Source organism: Ciconia boyciana, chromosome 23 (assembly GCF_034638445.1).
Source record: "Ciconia boyciana chromosome 23, ASM3463844v1, whole genome shotgun sequence".
Taxonomy (NCBI): domain Eukaryota; kingdom Metazoa; phylum Chordata; class Aves; order Ciconiiformes; family Ciconiidae; genus Ciconia; species Ciconia boyciana.
In genome coordinates, this window is record NC_132956.1 from 6,539,726 (window position 1) to 6,558,887 (window position 19,162).

Here is a 19,162-nt window from a genome sequence, read left to right on the forward strand (position 1 = left end):
CTGGAGGGATCAGCTGGGGGATGCAACCCCTCTGTGCTCTGACTTGCTAAGGGGAGCCTGGTCCCTGCAGGAACCCAAACAGAGGTGAATTATCAAGGGCTGACCTCCCATTGGCATTGCGAGGTTAATCCTTGCTCTGAGCCACCTGCTCTCCCAGCTAATTGCATTCACACTGGGGCAGCAGCAACTCCAGCTGGCTCCTCAGAGGAAAGCCCAGTTCCCCAGGAGGCGCGGGGTGGGAGCTGGGAGGCTGCTCATGGACTCTGCCCTGGCTTGGAGAAGACAGATCAGTCCGGGCCTGGGGGACAGGAAGGTTTCAAGGCAGCGCGTGGAGGCGATGGGCAGGTGGGAGAGGATGAACGCTGCATTTTTCTCCTGCAAAATGCAGTAGAGTTTTGCTCCGACAGCCGCACGCAGGCTACAGCCAAGGCTGTGCCAGAAGAGACACAGGGAAGTGAGGAAACGGAGCAGGACAAATCCTGCTGCTGTCGGAGGTGAAAGGCAGTGGGGAGTGGGTCTTACTGGGCGAGGGCCGGCTGGAGGCGAGGGTGCGATGCAGAGCACGCTTCCCTGCGCTCCCACCAGCCCCAGTGCCTGGCTGGCATCCTGCATGTGATCATTTCTCCATCCCTGCACAGGAACTTCCAAACGCCTGTGCTGTGGCTGGCCGAGGCTCCATGCCGGAGGGGCTGTGGACCTCTCACCCCCCCACCAGCCCCCCAGAGGACCCCCTGTCCCCCAGCCGCTACCTTCTCCTCCAAGGCCGCCATCCTCTCCTTGAGGTGCAGCTGCAGCCGCTCGTTGGACTCGCTCAGCAGACGGTCCACGGTGTCCGAGAGCCGCTTGTTGTGCTCCTCATTCATCTTCTCCCGCTGGCGGGCCTGCAATGGCAAACAGCGACCGGTCACGTCAGATCCAGCAGACCTACTCCTCCTGCCACGAGCGGCTCAGTGCCCTCCTGCCATCCCATGCCTGCTGGTAGTGTCAGAGCTGATCTACCAGGCCCGGCTTTTGGGGACAAATTCACCCCTTACAGCACAGATTGGACTCTCCACTGGAGCTCTGCTGGTCTCTGCCATTTCCCAGCCAGGGATGAAGAGGAGAGAGGACAGGATCCAAAGGGATCCTGCCTGCCTGACCCTCAAGGAAGTTTGACCTGTTTATCTGCCAGGGACAGCCACACTGGGGGCACATTCCAGACCCCAATGGGGGACGATCCTCTGGATTTGCAAAGGTCTCTCCAAATCTCTGCCCTAGGCCAAAACAACCAGGGGCTTCCCCAGGGATACACGCTGTAATGTCACCTGGGTGACCCGAGAAATGGGCATCACAACCTCCTGCGTGGACAGCCGAGCCAGTGGCTAAGGAGCACAGCAGGGATTGTGCGTCCCATGACCCATCAGCTCGGCCCCCCTGTGTTCTTGAGGGGCAACACCCTTTGCTCCCAGCGCCCATCGGTCTCACCCTGCTGCTGATCCAGGCTGGGGGCAAGAGCAGCTGGAGCCTCCCCCTCCGCCCTGCATTTGGGGTCCCAGCTTGGCCCAGGGGGCGATGCTGGGAGAAGAGTGGATGTGGCACGCTAAGAGCAAGACTTGGATGCCTGGGAGAGGGGGAAATCACAGCAGAGAGTGTCGTGAGCTCCTGGGTGGCTCTAGTTTAAGAGATCCTGGATGGGAAAGGGTTAACCAGTCTCCTCTCCCCATCCTGCTTCAGAGACACCAGCAAGACAGCCCTTGTGGTGTGCCCAGGTACCCATCCACCATGGCAAGGGGGAGCCAAGGCTGGATCAGGACCCACAAGGACTTCCCCATCCAGGCTGAGCAGCGCTTACCCTGGCCAGCTCCTGGTTCTTCTCCTCCAGCTGACTCTCCAGCTGCCGGAGGTGCTCCTCGATGCTCCCATGCCTCTCTTCTGCCTGGGAAAAGCAAAGCAGCGCTCTCGGATGCCGCTCCCCAAAACTATGCAGGCCCTCCTGCATCCGTCCCTCTGTCCCTGCATCCACATCCTTCCCTGGGATGCGGCGCTCCCTCCCACTGCCTGCACCCCTGCCACGGTTCACCGTGTGCTGTGAGCCCAAAACAGCCCTGCTGGCAAGGTGATGGGAGATGGAGGTGCTCTGTGAGCGACTTGGCACCCGATCCAGCGCCCGGGAAGGGCAGGGCTGGCCGTATCCACACCTCCCTCCAGGCCTGCACCCTCCCACATCCAGCCTGGGTCATTCCTCTTCCTTCTCATCCCAGAGTGGTCCCAGCACAAGCTGAAGGCCACTCAGATTGACAGGGCCATCTCTGCCTTGGAGAAAGGAGCTGAGGGAAGGGAGCAAACGTGTCAGGACACATCAGGAGCTTTAAAAACCACGCATTGCCCCTGCAGCCACGGAGGAGGCAGAGGACAGCAAAGCTCAGAGGCTGAGAATGAGAGCAGGGTGCCTTGGGCCTGCCAGGGGCTCCACTGCTGCAGGGGGGCAGCCAGACCTGTCTCTTCCTCTGGTTCCTGCACTCTGTTCTGGCTCTGGTCCCCGATCACCCCGCGCACTTGCCTTGGTGAGTGCGGCGATGCGCTGGGCCAGCTCCGCTTCCACCTCGGGCAGCGTCTCCGCCTTCCGCATCGTCTGCTGCAGCTTCTGCTCTGCCAGCTCCAGCAGCTCCTGCAGGTGCCGGGCTTTCTCCTCGCACTGCGGGACAGAGCAGGATGGGCGCCTGGCACCGAGGCTTGTCCCATTCCCAGCACCTGCTTCTCCCTCCCAAGTCCCCAGGGCAGTGGGAGCCTTTGGGTCCAAGCTTTGGTACCTGGCGGTGCAGGGACTCCTTGTTGGCCAACTCGCTTTCCAGCTTGTCGTTGAGGTCATGGATGGAGGTGGCTTCTCGCTGGGCTGCCAGGTAGCGTTTCTCCAGTGTGGTGATCCTCTCCTCCATGTCCTCTTTCTGAGCCAGGGCCTGGGGAAGCAATAGGGCTGTCACATCCTGATCTGTGACCACCAATTTGGGAACAACTGGGCCACCCAGCTCCTATGAGCCTGGGACGCCCCCGAGTCCAAGCATGCAGTGAAAACCCTGCTCTGCAGAGGAATGAGGGACAGCAAGGTGGGGAGAGTCAGGCAATCACAGAAAAACCTTCTAACACAGACACAACTCACTGGCCCAGGTCTGCAGCACACCTGGGTATCTTGGTGTCTGCTTATAACCTCAGGGAAGTCCTGCTGATGGACGTGGGGACAATCTCCCAAAGGCAGTGGCCTCTTTTGGGGAAGACTGGCCTTTACCCTGCATACAACAGGGATGACAACCCCTTCCCAGCCCAGAGCATGTGGAAGCTGCTGTGAATGTCTCTGCAACTGCAACAGGCTTGGCAGTGTGAGAGGGCAGTGTCTAACCTCTCGGAGGTCCCTCTGGTACTTGCTGCTCATCTCCTCCGATTTGATCAGATCCTTCCTGGCGGTGCCCAGATCCTCCTCCAGCTCAGCGACGCTGGCAGCCAACGCAGAGATGCGCTCCTTGGCCTGGACCACTTCGAAATTCTGCTTCTCCAGGAGCTCCTGCAGCTCCACCACCCGCCCTGCCTCGTCGTCCGGGTGGACGGAGCCGTTGGAGAGCCGCTGCAAGGCAGCAGAGAGGGAGGCGGATGCCGGGCTGCCCCAAAGCACGGGCTGGCATTGCCTGCGGCTACGCAATGGGGGAACATGGCCCTGCAGGGACCCAGCGAGGTGGTGGAGAGTGGAGACATGGGGCTCTGGGACCCCCTGTCAACAGTCGCCGCTAGCCAGGGATGTGGCTTCTCACAGGCCTGATGGAACAGGGATGGCTGAGGGCTTCCCAGAGCATCTCTGGGAAGCAGAGCCCCTGGGAGCATCTCAGCAGGAGCACAAATTCCCCTCTGCTCAGAAATGGCCTGTATCCACCGGAAAGGGCATTTCCCAGGGGGCTGGACCCAGGGGGGAGGGAAAAAAGTTTTCAGCACCCTGGAGCCAGTGACAAGGGGCTTGGAGAAACGATGGCCTCAGTGAGCACGGTCAGAGCAGGGGTTTCTGGGGTCTCACCTTCCAGGGAAGCTTCTGCGCTGGCTCCTTGGGCTCCCTCTCATCCCGCTCACCCACTGGGGCCTCCCGCACAGTGCCTTGCTGCAGAGCTGCCACCTGCATGACAACAGGGTTTAATTAATGAGAGAAAGCAGATGAGACCAGCTGGTCTGGCCACGGGTAAGGCCACCCCTGGTGCACCCGGGTCTGCAACTGGCTTCCCGCTGGCTTCCTCCACCGTCATATTCAGCTAGTGCGTGAGGCTGGGGGGGAACTGGAGGGATAGGGTGAAGAAGAGAGGGGAAGGCAGAGATGCTGTGGAAGCTCAGCACTGATGGAGGATGAAGCCATGTCTTGCATGGACACAGCGGTGCTTGCTACAGGCACGCAAAGAGCCTGAGCCCCAGCAGTAAGGTTTTCCAGGTGAGGTCTTGGGGACCTGAGACCTGCATCCCAGGACTCCCCCCCAACTCATTTCACTAGTTTGCAGCCAGACAGACTCCAAACCCAGTGCAGACATAGCCAGCAGGAGCAGGGGATAAACACCGACATCGCACCCTGCTCTGCTGGGGGAGGATGGGGAAAGGTCCCTGCAAGGTGACCGAAAGCCAGGCACTGCCTCCCCACTGAGCCTGGGGAAGTACCGTGAGACATCCCGGGAACTAGAAATAGGAGCAAAATTTGGCCAGGCAGAGGCTATAAGGATGGCTCTTTCCTTTTGGCAGTGGTGGCTAGGCACAAACTTCAGGAAGGAAAACAGGATTAATATCTCTCCAAGATGAAAAGGGCTAGATGTTGGGGACAGCAAAGTCCCCATGCCAGGGCCCGAGCAAGGAAGGAGATGAGGGATGCAAGACGAGGTGGTCAGAGCAGCGAGGTTTGGGCCTCTGCTGAGGCAGGGAAAATCCCAAGTCACTCTCAGCCCCCTGAAATGATTTAAGTTCAGGTTGCTTTTGTCAGTGAAATGAACACCAAACAGCAAAACAACTAAGGAAACTTTGCCCGCGAGACAAATTTTTCAGAATATTTACAAGGCTTCCTTAAATACAGACAATCCTCCATGTAAATAGCAATTTTAGAATAAAAGCCTTGTATTAAAAATGCCCAAACACCATTTCTCTCATCTGCACGATCATTTGAGGGTGGTATTTCAGCAAATTCAACAGGAATTCACAAATGTAACACGGAGCAGTCCCAGCCCAGCGGGTGCCCCAGCAAGGGCCCAGGGTAGGCTGCCCAAATACCTCTTACCTGCCGATGGGCATCCACGAGCTGCTCCTCCAAGGTTGCCACTCGCTCTAGGGCTGCTCGCAAGCGTTCCCTGACCTGCGGTCATGTACGATAATGGGAAAGGCCATTACTTATCCATGATGAGGGTGCCCAGGATCTAGGCAAGCTCCCAGCCCCTTTTGTCTGGCTGACAGCCAGGCTCAGGTGGATTCACATCCAGGGCACAGGCTCACGGATGCTCCAGCCCATTGCCTGGGAGAGCGAAAACATGTTGGAGAGGAACAGCCCGGGCCAAGCTGACTTTTGCAGACCTACGGCCAGGACAGCTTGAAGACATCTTTTAGCAGAGCAAAGAGATGCTTGAGGCAAATGAATCAGGAGGAACAATAAGAGTTGTAACGCAAAGACCAAACCAGGTGCCAAATGCCAGCGCTCACCACCACCATGTGAGTGACCCAGGGAAGCAAGTTCCCCATCCCCAACAGCCTCAAACCCACAGCATCCACTCAACGGCCCCACCAGCTCCTGAAACAAGAGTGCTGCAGCTTTTGGATATCCAAGACCTTCCTCGTGAGGGACCCCATGGCACCACCCAGCTTAACAACAAAAAATGGCATCCAGCAGGAGGGAGGAGGAGGGTTGGGAGAAGGTCAGCTCTGAGCAGGGGCTGCTCATGGAGCAAGCTGGGAGAGGTCCCAGCAGCCTGTCTCACCTTTTCATCTAGCGCCTTGTGATGCTCAAAGAGTGACTTGAGCGCCTTGAGCACCTCGACCTCACTGGAAACCCCGGACGGCGACTGGGCCTGACGCTTGACCACGGTCATCCTCAGGGACCGCTCATGCCTCGACACCAGGCACTCCAGGTGCTCCAGCAAGAGCTGCAAGAGGGCAAGCATGAGGCTCTCACCACCCCGGGGGCTGGCAATGCCGATATCGTCCCAGCAGCCTGCGGTGTCCCACGTTTCTGAGGACTGAAAGCCAGACAGCAGGTTTTATATGCTTACCCGGGTGTTATTGCGCTCGGCTTTCAGCTCCGAGATCTCCTCTTCCCTCTCCAGGAGCTGCTCCCGGCACGCACTGAGCTCCCGCGTCAGCGTTGCAAACTCCTGCAGAAATCAGGGCACGGCTGTGAGCAGGGAGTGCGGGATGGAGCCAGTGTCCAGCGTCCTGGCCCCACTGCTGGGACCTCCAGCACAGAGCATTTCCCATCCAAACCCAACCAATGAGAGACGGGGACACCAAGGGGAACATTGAGAAGTTGGTGGAGAAGCACAGCCAGGCTGGGAGGTGATCTATTCCTGGCTTCCCTAAGTGCTTTGGACAAGGGAGAATGCAGCATCCCAATATTTATCTCTTTGGTTTGATGTCCAGTGGCACAAGTAACTGCTCTACAGCTCCAGAGGCACTCAATGGCATTTAAAACATCCCAGTCAAGGCCACCAGCATGCTCCCATCCCCACTGCCCCCTTGATGCAACCCAGCAGAGCACCCACCTTGGAGCATCCCATCTGGCTAAAACTCACGGCAAAGCCACATCTGGCCAGGATGGGTCCTCTGGCCCCAAGCCAGCCTCTGCCACGGCCTCAGGACCTGGCATCATCCAAACTCTCCTTCCACAGGAAAGAGATCTGCCCCAGTCCAGCATGTGGGGCCCCATCAAGCTTCTTATAGGGCACCCCGCAGCCCCGAACCCCAGCTGAGAGAGATGGGGCACAGCAGGAGATGTGGCAGGTGCCACCAGTCCTTGCTCCAGTCACCGCTCCCTCCAGGGAGGTGACAGCCAGCAAGGAAGAGCCATGCACAGAGCGATGCCAAGGCAGAGCTGCAAAGCTAGCACATCCTTTGGGATATGATGGGCTCCTCAGAACAAGAGCAATCACACGTGTGACTGTGTTGGAGGGGAAAGGAAACCCGCTGCGAAGTTCCTAGGAAGGAGGAGAGTTCATTTTCCCTTAAAAAATGAAAATCAAGCACGTGGGTTAGCCCAGAAGGACTCTCCCATTGCTCCCAGTTGCTCTTTCAGTCGCCAAGTGGTGCCAGAACTAAGCAACATTTTGCATCTGGGATTTTTTGGGGTGAAAAATGCAAATGTGGAAACACTTCATGAATTTACACCAGTTTCACAGTGTTGTTGAGAAGAACTTAAAAAGGAAAAAGGTTTCAGAAGAAGCTGAGAAGGATTTGATTGAGCATTAACAAACCAAATTTCAAGCAAGGGCTGAGAGCAGTTTTACAGCATGAAATTCTCTTTCACTTTAATTTTCAAGTTAAACAAATATAAACCCTTCAAACTGAAGCAAAACGTTGAGGTTTAGGTTGAATCAAATGCTCTGCTCAGCTCAAAGTGACACCTCTTGCAACAGCTGACGTCCCTCCAAGAAATCAAAAGCTTTTTAATCTCTGTCCCAGCTAGATTTTCCCTCTCCCTTCCCACCCCCGACTCCTCGCACTGGTGTGGATTTTAGCCTGGGGTTGGTGGGGACGGTGCTGTCACTGGTGATGCTGAGACCCCACAGCAGGACAGGACCCGAGCATGCCACAATGTGGAGGAAGAGAAAGAGCGATGGCAGCAAAGTCAGTCATCGTCCCTATAAATAGCTGCTTTTCTGCCCATCACCATGCCTCAGGGCTGCTGCCACCCAACATCCTCGCCCCAGCATCACCCCAGGGCCTGAGTCCCCCGGCTCCTTTCCAGCCCCACTCCTGCCCTATTGCTTCCCCAGGGACCACTCCAGCTCTGGGGTCATCCTTGTCCCTATCAGTTGCCCCCAAAATTGGTCACAGCCCCCCAGATTTCCATCACCACCCCTGCCATGCCCAGGCACCATCCCACGCTTGCTCTCGGACCATCCCACAGCCCCCCAAAGTGCAGTGAGCCCCACTGCAAAGCGGCTTCCCCGGGAGATCACTGTGCTGGCCAAGCCTTTCCCAGAGCCGTGCTCTCGCAGCCAGCGGGGATTACGGCTCGGCACAGCCCGGCAGCACATGCATGTGCGTGCGCACCGCGGGGTTATGCAAGCGCTGCATGCAGGAGCGAGCAGCTCGCAAGCATCCCCACAGATTATACCGGGGCTGGGAATGCCGGTGAGCGGAAAGCCTGTCAGAGCGGCAGCGAGAGGTGCCAGATTAGGTTCCTGTGCACCGCTGGCTGCTTCAGATTTAGGGATACGTCACTCCCCCCATCCCTCATATGCCAGGAGACAGGCAGCAAGGCTTAAGGAGCTCAGCAAAAGCATCCTTGCAGCCTTGATGGCCCCAGGAACGTCCTTCAGCAGCCCAAGCTATAACAGCGGGTGACACATTGGCTGTGGACTCTCTCCCAGCACCAGGGCATGGATCCTCTGGATCCAAAGCCCCCAGATCTGCAAAGGGAGGAGACCTCTTGCTCTGCCCCATGGCTGGCAGGGGAAGCTGGGGCTGCGGAGGTGGATGCTCTCCCCACTGGGGTGAACAGGGCTATGTGCAGCGTGGGATGGACGGGATGAGGCATCAGAGGCAGCAAGGGAAGAGGGATGCCGTGCTGGGGATGATGATCGCCAGCGCTCAGCCCTCCTCACCCCGTGTTGCCTGCACAGCCCGCCCAGGCTGGCCAAGCTGTACAGATTGTGCCCACAATCAGGCTTTCATCCCGAAAGGCAAGGAGATTAAAAGAGAGAGAAAATCCGCTGCAGAGAGACAGACAGCCCCCACCCCGGCCAGCGCGATGCAATCCACGGGTCAGCGGGTCAAAGCGTGGTGCCGGCTCCACTCCCGGGCACAGCACAAAGCTCCCGCCCAACACCATCCCATCGGGGTGCTCCTCTCCGAGCCCTCCACCCCGCCAGGAATGGCTGGCCAGATCCTGGGCTGTGCACCCCAGCGAGGCTGCCAGGCCTGCAGCATTCCATGGCAAATAAAAGAGACCACGATAACTGTCATTCCTTGGGGAAAGGCTGCAAAAAGGAGCATTTACCACCAAAAATAGCAACACCCCTGCAGCGAGACGGGACAGCAGTAGGGGTTAGCCGAGTACACTGGGCTGGGGGCACTTGCAAGCCTGATTTTGATGATTTGGGAATAAAAATATAGGAATAAATCAATCCAGCACCCGCCTGTAGCTACCTCCACCAGCCCCAGCTGTGCCAGACGTCTGCCCTAGCACTGCCACCTTGCTTCTGGGCCACTGACAGGCACCAGGCGAGTTTGAGGACCATGAGGACAAGCTGTCCCCAGCTCCCGGCTGCAGCGTCACACTGTGGAGCACAGCTTTCACCCCCATCTGCAGGTATGCCACTGCCCTAAGTCCCAGTGAAGTGGCAATAAAGAGGATCCGGGTGATTTTCCTCAGATTTTCCTGCCACGGCCAGGAGTCTTGCAGGAGATGCAGAGGTGCCTGCCCCTGGCTCTGATAAGCTCTCGAAGTAAGCAGGGACACCTATAAATGGATTAGAAAGTGAAGGAGACATGCCTGATCTTCAGTCAAGGGATGGATGATGAGACACAGCCCTGGGAGTCCTTGGGAGCCCTGCGGGAAGCCCAGCAGCCTGGGAAGTGGCTAATTTGGATTAAAACCAAACCACCCAAAGCGTGGCTGGCTGGGCTCAGCCCCAAGCCCCGGGCCAGCAGGGAGCAGGGTGGGCAGATGCTATTTTCACTGTTGGAGCAGGGAGGGAGACCCAGAGCACCCCACAAGGTATTGAAACGGGGCGTTGTGGCTCAGGGCTCAGATCTTCGGTCAGCACCAGGCATGTTTGGGGTTCGGGGTCTTCGCCCTTGGCTGCATCAATGGGGAAAGCACAGGGAAGAACTGGAGGGAGGCCAGAAACCAGCTACATGGAGATGGCTGGGAAAGCAAGGAGAGGTTTCGGAAGCTCAGGGGGAGAAGGCTCGTAGCATGAAAAAGCTGAAATGCAAAAGTCCTCAGGCCAGAGCCATCTTCTGCCTTTCCCTGTGCTGTCCGCAGCACAGACAGGGACGCAGTGAGATTGCACCAGTGAGCAAAATTCCCCCATTTGTTGCAGGAATGCGGCTGCTGCTCCAATGCACCCGAGCCTCAGGAACAAACTGGCTCCAGCTGAGGGATTAATGGCATTTTAAAGCCCCTAATTGGAGTGATTGCTCCTGATAGGCCAGGCGTGAGACGGAGGGCGATGTGGGAAGGATGCCTGCACCAGGAAATCAGTACTGCTGACTCGGCATGTGAAGGATGGAGCCCCATCCGTCCGTCTGTCCACGCTGGGAGTTGGCAGACTCATCACCTCGGTTTCTCCTTGCTGTCCCAGGAGCAGTGCAGAATTATGAGAAAGCCCTAAGTCACAGTCGAGGGGATAAACACAACCCTAACAGTGCGTAGCATGGGATTACAAAGATTAAATCCTGCCGGGTAAACCCAGGGCTTCGACCATCACCCACCCTCAGTGCTGAGCAGTGCAGTGGCACGTCCCGGACCTCTTGGCCACAGCACTGTGACTCTGCAGGGACCATCCATGGGGAATTGGTGTCCTCCCCTCTCAACACGCGGTTACGATGTGTATTTCCACCCAGGATTGCTCAGGGAGGAGCATCATGCAGCCAAGCAAGCAGGAATCCAACATGTCAGCACCCTGGTCTTGTGGGAGGGTGGCCAGCTCCAAGGGTTCAATGCTGAACCACCAGATCCCTCCACCTTTCCCCAAAATCTTGAGATGCTTTAAAGGTCTCACCCAGTGGGTGTTTTACCCCTGGCTTGGAGCTGCTGGTGTTCCTATTTTCATGCTGCTTTTTGCAAGTGTTAACTCTGGATATATTTTTAAGTTAAATGGGAGGAATTTGGGGTGATCGTTTGATGCCAGGACCCTCCCCAGCTCCTGGGGGACCTCCAGGGAGCTCGGGGAGTCTTAGGGGATCTGCCCACCCTAAAAAACCCAGCTCTCGGCTCCCCAGGCAGCTGCAAGAGGCAGCAAAGGCACAGCAGAGCGGGGCCTGGAAGGAAGAACTGCGGGAGGTTTCTGTGACCACGTGTAGCCCTCAGCACAGCAGCACCTGATAAATTTGGGAGCCTGTTCTCCCCCTGACATAGCTGGGGACATGGACTCCTGCAAACCCCCAAGCCCTGGCAGGGCAGGGAGAAGTGCCATCCCACGCAGGATCCCACACCAGGAACACATCTGGATACAGCTGGAGCCCTGCATGTCGCATCCCCGGGTGGCACCTGCACCCAGGAGAGCAGAGGGGGAGCTGAGCTGAGCGGCCAGGCAGGAGGGAGCTGGCAGCCATGCCAGGGCCCCGGGGGGCTGCTGAGAGCACCCAGACCCTGGCCAGGGCTTGGTCCTCGGCCACAAGCCCCTTGCGCAAGCAGGGAGGGCAGAGGGATTGGAACCGAGAGCTTTCAGCCCGATTAAGTTGCGTTCAGCACTCCCACATGAATAAATAAATCATGTAAGAAGCATTAAGGCAGCTTAGTTTCCTTGGGAAATTGCCCTGGAGTTCTGCCTTTTGGGGGCTGAGGGATGCCCCCATGGATTAGGGGGAGGACGGCTTGGCCACGTGGCAGCCAAGCCCCACATGAGCAAGCGGGAATGGGAGCTACAGGCAGGAGCACCCCTGGAGCATCCCTGCCTGCCCCACGCAGGGGTTTGCCCCAGACACATACATTCCCTGCCTGCCCCCTCGGTGGCTCTGCCGGCACTCTGGATCCCACGCTGACAGCAGCATCCAGCTGCTGTTGTGCCCTGAAAGGACGCAGTGCCACATCCCCAGCCACCATCCACCCGGTCCTCCCGAGGCAGCACGTCCTCCACACAGCCAGGGCTTGGCTCTTCGGTGACACTGGGGAAGGGCTGTCAGCCTCGTGGGTGGACACCAATGAGGCTGGGTGCCCAACCCTGCCCCAAAAAAAGGGCTTCTTCAAGCAATCCAGCTTGAATCCCATCCCAATGGAGTCTGACATATTGCAATAAGCTCCTGGGCAAAAGGGCTCACAGAGAAGGAGGAAGAGGATGGGACAGGCCCGTGGAAAGCCCCCACGCGGCACCCCGGGGAAGAGACCCGCCGCATCCCGCTTACCTGGTACATGCACATGCTGGGATTAATCCCATTGGGCAGGTGAGCGCCTTTGGGTTTGCTCCCCACGTTCATGCTGAGCCCTCATCTTCCACAAGGGCAGCCGGTGCAGCCCCGAGGGCGAGCAGCACAGCAGGCACTGGGGGCCACCGTGCCCGGGCGCGGAGCCCCCCTGCCCGCGCAGGGACAGGCAGGGCAGCGGGAAGCAGCGGGAGCTCAGGGAAATTCCCCATCTGCCACCTGCCCTAACCACATCCCTCGCTGCGGTGCAGGGAGCTGGAGGCAGCCCCGGCTGGAGCAGGGCACCCAGCGGGCTCGTGGGTGCAGGCGCTGCCACCGAGTCCCTTTGCGCTGACCCAGTTTGCTCCGTCTGCGCACCGCCCGTGCCGAGGCACCCGGGACCCTTTATTGGAGCAGGAGCGGAGACTAAATCCGCACGGTCCCTTAATCCGAGGCAGCCGTGGCAGGGCGGGCAGTGTGTGCTCAGGGTGACCTGGCTTGCTCTCTCCAGCGCGCGCTGGTGGGAAGCTGGGAGCAGAGGGGACTGCAAGTGCCCGGCACACGGGAGGTGGTGGTGGCCCTGCCTGCACCCAACACTTGGGCACATCCCAGCGTGTCTCTAGGGACAGAGAGCAACTCATCCACGGGGACCCCAGGAGCTCCCGGGGAAGCACTGTCAGGTGTTTTGCTTTCAGCAGCCCAGGCAGAGCCAGGACCAGCCCAGCTCCGTGGATGGGGACATGGGCTGCCTTCCTCCTGAGCTGATTTCCCGTGTTCAGAGTGGAGGGATGCCGAGAGCTGGCCGGACACCAGCCCAAGCTCTGTCCTGGCTTGTGCCACCAGTTTTGATCCATTGGTTATTTCCCATCTCCCTGGGGTGCCCCCAAACCCCAGCACCCAGGTAAGACAGGAGGATCTAAGGTCTCAGCACTGGCACAGTCGACACGGATGTAAGCGTTTGAAGCCTCCTGCTTCCGCTGGCTGCTGGGCTCCTCGCTGGCTCTCCCCACATCACAACCACAATGGAGTGGTGCAAGAGCCACCCCGTATCCTTCTTCCCCCAAGTCTGGGCCCTGGGACGCGGCCCCACAAGACCCCACAGGGAAGGTGGGCAGCTCATTTCCACCCTGCGCAGCCCTGTGACACTGATCCACCCCATCTTCTTCTGACCTGAGCATCTTTGTTTGTGGAGGACAAGCTCGAGTCCAGGTCTCTGGAGTACCTGGAGCGGGTGCTGCAGGTGGAGGAGCCAGGAGCAGAGCAACACCAGGCTCTCGGCAGAGACAGGAACCCCACTGGAGCCTCATTTCCCCATGCCCTGGGCTGCTTGCTCAGCACAGACCTCTGGCAGCCTCCCTGCCTGCTGCCCAGCTACTCTGGCTCAGGGAACAAAGGGGTCCCTTGCGACGTCCCGATCTACACTTTGCACGCAGCTCTGCCTCCAGCGTCCCCTCTCAGGACCGAGCTCAAGACAAAGTAAGTCCCATCACCCCACCAGGCAATGGGGCTGATGGAAAGGATCCCTCCTGCCAAGGGAAGGGGCAGGGAGCAGGGGCTTCCCTCCAGCAGTGGGGAAGGAATGTGGTTAATGTCCCCATTCGGGGACTCTGTAAGTGCCAGCGGGGAGTCATGAAACCAAGGACTGCCCGACGTCTCAAAGAGCTGGCTGGAGGCAGCAAGCCAGATCTGCTACCCGAAATGTGTTGCCTGCTCCCTAAGCACTCTTCCGTGCCAATGGGCAAGCGCAGGCTCTGCGTCTGCCTCCCCGTCGCCCTGGGGTGTCCTTGGGAAGGTTTTGCCCCTTCTTCATACCCATTCCCCTGTGCAAGAGAGGGGATTACAGTCCCACGCCTCCCCACATGGACTCACAGACCAACGAGGGGTACAGAAGAGAAGGGGAGCTGTTCCAGCTGGTTGTGGCTTGGCCTGGGAGAACCTACGGGTTTTACTATTGGCATGAGGTGCAATACACCCAGCAGCATCACTGCTATCACACAAAGCCAGCCTTCCTAAAGGCATGAGCTAAAAATCACAGCTGAGCAGCTGATCGCCCTTGTATGCCTCAATGAAGGCTCCTGCTGATCCCAGGGCCAGATCCTTACCTGTGGAAGGGCTGAGTTGAGTTGCCTCTGGAGCTGGTCACGCTCCCGTAGGGTTTCCTGCAAGCGGCTCTGGGTGACAGAGAGCGTCTCGCGGGTCTCCCGCAAGGTGTCCAGCAGCTTGTCCCTCTCATCCAGCATGTTCACCATCAGCTGCTCGAAGTCAGCGTCCGCCTCGGAGCCCTGTGGGGGACCCAGAGGGTCCCCCTCGCTGATGGTGGGCATCACCTCGCACATCATGGCGGGGTGCGATGGGTGGGCGAGGGTCCTGAAGGTACCTGGTGGGGCAGGTGGTGGGTACTGTTGAGCCGCGGGGCCCTGATCACATCACTACAGGCTCCTGTGGGTCAGGGGAGCCAGCACAGGAGGGGGCAATGGGGTGGTGAAGGTGGGGGGATCCCCCATCCCTTCTTCTTGGGTGCTAAGCAGAAGCTGGCATCACTCCGGAGGGGATGGAGGGACGTCCTTGGCACTGACAAGGCCCTCGCAGTCTTAAATCCCCCTGCTCGGCTGCTTGGCACTGCCAGGGTCCCCTGTGTAACCTCTCTGATGCCTTTCGAAGGGGCTGCAGCATCAGTGAGCCATGGGGGTGAAGTGACCCTCGAGGACTTGTCCGAGCAGGGAGCCCAAGCTGGCAGCAGCACAGGGAGGGTCCGGAGGATATTTGGGCTGCCCAGGCATGCTGAGGAGGAGCCTGGTGACGGTGGGCTGTTCTCCCCAAGGCTGGATGAGATGGTCACTGCTGGTGCGGGAACGTGTCTCCCTTTGGCATCACAGCTCTTCGAACACACAGCGGTGACCTACAGGAGAGGGGACAGAGATCAGATCCCTCCTGCTGACCCCGAAATGCCCAGGGCACCTGCCCAGCACCCTTTGACGCCATCAAACCCTGCAGGGCTGCAACAGGAGGGCTCAGGACCCCCAGCAATGAGCTCTGTCAGGTTGTACCACCCTGCACCCACGTGGTCGCTACACCGCACCCAGTACGGTACCAAGCTGCAGGGAACAGCATCCCCAGGACCCAAAATCCTGCAATAGTCTTTGGCATTCACGTATCTCAGGCTAAGATCTCGTAGCCTCTGCAGAGCACCTGGCTACCGAGGGACCCCGTGACCCAAGTGTCCTCCAGCTGCAGAAACTCCGTTTGCAGAAAATCAGGCTCAAACCTGAGTTTGGCCCAAACCTGGCATGAAGTCACAGGAACAAATGAGCTGAATGATCAACGTTCACCCTGCCTCTCCCTGCGGCACCAATGGGGACGGGTGCAGTGGGACCAGCCACTCAGTGTTAACTGAACTTCAGTGCATCCTCCATCAGTCAAACCTCTACCCAGGGGCTGGAAGCAGCAGCATCCCCGAATTACTGCCCAGGCACAAGCACCGTTCCCCAGCTGGTGCCAGGGAAGAGAAGCTGGAGGGCAGAGGCAGAGCTGCCAATTTGGGCAGCAGCCTGGATTTAGGCTGGATTAAAGCATGGGTGGGCCCAGGGACTTGATCCCAGGGGCGATGCTGGTACCTGCAGCCTCACCTCCACTTCTGTAGCCCAAAACCACTGGGGCAAGAGGCTGGGATGTCCCCCATCCGAGCTGCAAGCAAGATGCCAGACAGGGACTTTTGGTGACACAGACATTTGGGTGAGCTTCAGCTCACTACAGCCGGACGAGGGTCCCCAGCAGCGAGGGTCAGTGTGTCACTGTCACCCCAGCTGCCCTGGGGACCTGCCCACCCCATATTGCCATCTTCACCAGGCTTTGTCTGCAAGGGGATAAGCTCAGTGCCAAGGCTGCTGATCTAACACTGGTTATGAGAAAGTCCCCCTTAACTTAGCAAGTTTTTAAATCTTTACAACAGATATAATGCTTGAGGCTAGGTCAGAATATCCTTATATCCTTATATCCTTTCAAAACAACATATGCACACAGACAAAAAGGACCTGCACGCAGTGATGGGCCAGATCAGCCCGTTCTGGCCCTTTAGACTGGAATAAAAGCTTATGTCCCAAATAGCTCGGTGGCACAGCAGGGCACTTCTCCCCCGTTCAAAGGTGGCGTGCGTAAGAAGATGCTTTTGTGCGCACCCAGATGCGCAGACACACGCTGCCGGGACCGGGGGAACCGTAGCTCTGTTCTTGGGATGACATTGGCTCATCAGCTGATGGGAAGTTTGATACAAAAATCCCTCTAAAAATAGAGAAGCTCTGGCAAAAGCACCAGCCCCTCAATGTGCATGGAGAGCGTTGTGCTGAAAGCTGGCTCCTGCACGCTGGGGACGTGGGACAGGGCGTCCCGCAGGTGTCTGTCCAACGTCCTCCCCCTTTACAGACTTCAGTTGCGTTCCTCAAGTGGGATAAAACCTGTTACTGGCACGTAACGCTGCCCTGAACCTTTGAGGCTTGTTCACGCTCCTTCCGGGCCACCGGGACATGGATGACGGGATAGCTGTGACTGACATCCCATCCCTGCAGCATCCCTGCAAAACGGAGGCTGGTGGAGGAAAAGGCACAGGGCAGGGGACCACTCCAGCCCCCTGCTCTCCTTGGGTTGAGTTGGACATGAGCCCCATGTTGAACATGAGTTCCCATAATTAAGCAGGTAAAATGTTTTCCAGTCCTCCTTCCCCTCATTAGCAGCCCCAGTGGTACCCACACATGAGCATGGCCATGCTGCCAGCCTTCCTGGAGGGCGGATGCCCCGGGCTCTAGGGAGACTTGGGGCCAAGAAGAGCAGAAATCAGCCTTCCCCAGGGCTAAGCCCTATTAATTTGGGTGCAAAACCCAAATGAGGCGACTTTCACGCCTCATGTTGCTGCTGTGCCTCTGTTTGTGGGATGAGCATGGAGAAAGCATGTCCCCAACGTGGAAAGCCAGACAGCCCCACAAGCATGACGTGAATGGCAAAATCAGCCGTGTGGCTGCATCCCCACTTCAGCTGCTGGCAAGGAACTGAATTAATTAGCAGGTGAATTAAGAGATATCAATCAAGGCATAGAGGGAAGAGCCCTGCAGACACTCAGGGAGGGGAAATGCTGCAGGGAACGGCCAAGACATAAATCTGACGGGAGCAATGATGGGATGGAAATTTATCCCTGCTGCAAAGGAGAGACTCGCTTACCATGAAGAGACTCTGCAGAGTCCCAGCAGGGCTGTGGCAGCTCCCCACACCCCATGGAGGTAATCCAAGGGGCTGGACCCACACGGTGCAGGAGGAAGCACAGATTTACCCCATGCATCACCCAAGAGCTAATTTTCTTTTTGCTTCCTCCACGGTTGAGCCTGTGCGTGGGTGGTTGGGGCGGTTTGGGTAAGCTCATGTGCTTTGCTTCACTGCAACCTGCTCCTGTACGCAGTTATATCCTGCTATATCTGCTGTGCTTGGGAAGGGAGGCTGGGGATGATAAGCACAGCCTGGACACCTCAGCCTGGCAAGGGTGATAACAGGATCACGGGGGACCTTGCACGGCACCGATGCTGGTCCAGGACAGACTCATCCCATCTCGCTGCTCCCCAAAAGCATCTGTGCTCTGCCCTCCTGAGCACGCTCAGCAGAGATGTGATACAGCATAAAACTGTCTGCTCAGAACAAGGCAACGTTTAGTGGACTCAAAGCTCCTCCGCTCCCAGGACCTGGGGGATGTCTTCACTGAAGGGCGGTCATGTTCTCTCCTTGCACCCTGGGCCACCAGGCATGGGTAGAATGGAGGATATGCACTGTGGCATAAGGCAAGGAGAGCTGCTACAATCCTCTGCAGCTGGAGAAGCACCACAAACAGGGATGAGACTTCCTACCACCACAAAGAGCAGCCAAAGCCCTCCTCATCCTGGCCTCAAACCCCCAGGCAGGTGGTGGACGGCCAGCCCAGGGCTTTCAGGGCTCTCTGTACTCCCCACGACACCGCTGCACCATGAGCATCCCTCTGCCAGTGGGTCCCTGGCCGGTAAATCCAGGCTGATGCTCTGCCACCTCCGAGTGTACTTCTGGAAACATTTCAGCCACGTGTGCCCATCTCCTGGCTGAAACCAGGGCAGACCCCAAGAGTGGAAAACTCCCTGCACTGCACTGCGGAGGCACTGGTCACGTCCATAACCGCTACGGACAGACACGGAGCTGCCTCTAGCGTCCCCGTCGCAGAGCCATCCCGCCAACAACCACTGGGCAACTCTCCTACCCCACGGACTCGGGAGCAATTATTTCTAGATTCAACCACAGCAGCTTTGACTGCAAAACCAGAGCAACAGCAAAACCACAAGCCCCAGGAGTAGCCCAGCTAATGGGAAGGACCATCATCCAGGGTCAGGGCCGTTGCAAAGGTTTTATTTGTGATGCCAAATGAGGAAGCCAGGGCCAGGATGGGTTTGATACCTGCTGCCTTCAAGCCCTTTGGAGCAGGAAGTGTGTTCGGTGAGCAACAGGCACGGGTGAGCGTGCAGGGCTGTGCGCACACACAGGGACACGCACGCATGCAGCAACACCCATGCACGCAGGGACGTGCACATGAGTAGGGATGTGCACGAGTGCAGGGATGTGCATGCGTGCAGGGACACGTGTGCAGGGAGCTCCTGCCTAGGGTCAGCTCCCCTCGACACGAGCATCCCCTCATTTCTGTACCACCTCAAACGTTGGGATTTTCTCCGTTATCTAAAAGCAACAGAATATCACCCATTCCCACCCACCTCCTCCCCCCGGGAGCCCAGCTGGTGGCTGCATACACAAGACGCCATCCCCGCATAGCGAAGTTCAGCGTTTCTTAGGCAGACCCGCATGCCCAACCGGTCTCTTTTAAGGACCTTGGGGATGTCAGTGT

General features: G+C 58.1%; 1 protein-coding gene across 2 annotated transcripts in view; it reads right to left on the reverse strand.

Annotated features, from left to right (window-relative positions):
• The window catches only part of PPFIA4 (PTPRF interacting protein alpha 4), a 60,571-nt gene that overhangs the window by 18,130 nt on the left and 23,279 nt on the right, over window positions 1-19,162 (reverse strand). For both annotated transcript variants that reach the window (XM_072844827.1, XM_072844826.1), the window contains exons 2-11: window positions 14,367-15,163; window positions 6,249-6,350; window positions 5,958-6,122; window positions 5,267-5,341; window positions 4,037-4,132; window positions 3,374-3,595; window positions 2,790-2,936; window positions 2,536-2,674; window positions 1,832-1,911; window positions 750-881 (exon numbers count right to left, since the gene is read on the reverse strand). In XM_072844827.1, coding sequence (XP_072700928.1) covers window positions 750-881; window positions 1,832-1,911; window positions 2,536-2,674; window positions 2,790-2,936; window positions 3,374-3,595; window positions 4,037-4,132; window positions 5,267-5,341; window positions 5,958-6,122; window positions 6,249-6,350; window positions 14,367-14,603 — 1,395 coding nt within the window. In that variant the 5' untranslated portion in view covers window positions 14,604-15,163. The remainder of the gene's footprint in view (window positions 1-749; window positions 882-1,831; window positions 1,912-2,535; window positions 2,675-2,789; window positions 2,937-3,373; window positions 3,596-4,036; window positions 4,133-5,266; window positions 5,342-5,957; window positions 6,123-6,248; window positions 6,351-14,366; window positions 15,164-19,162) is intronic.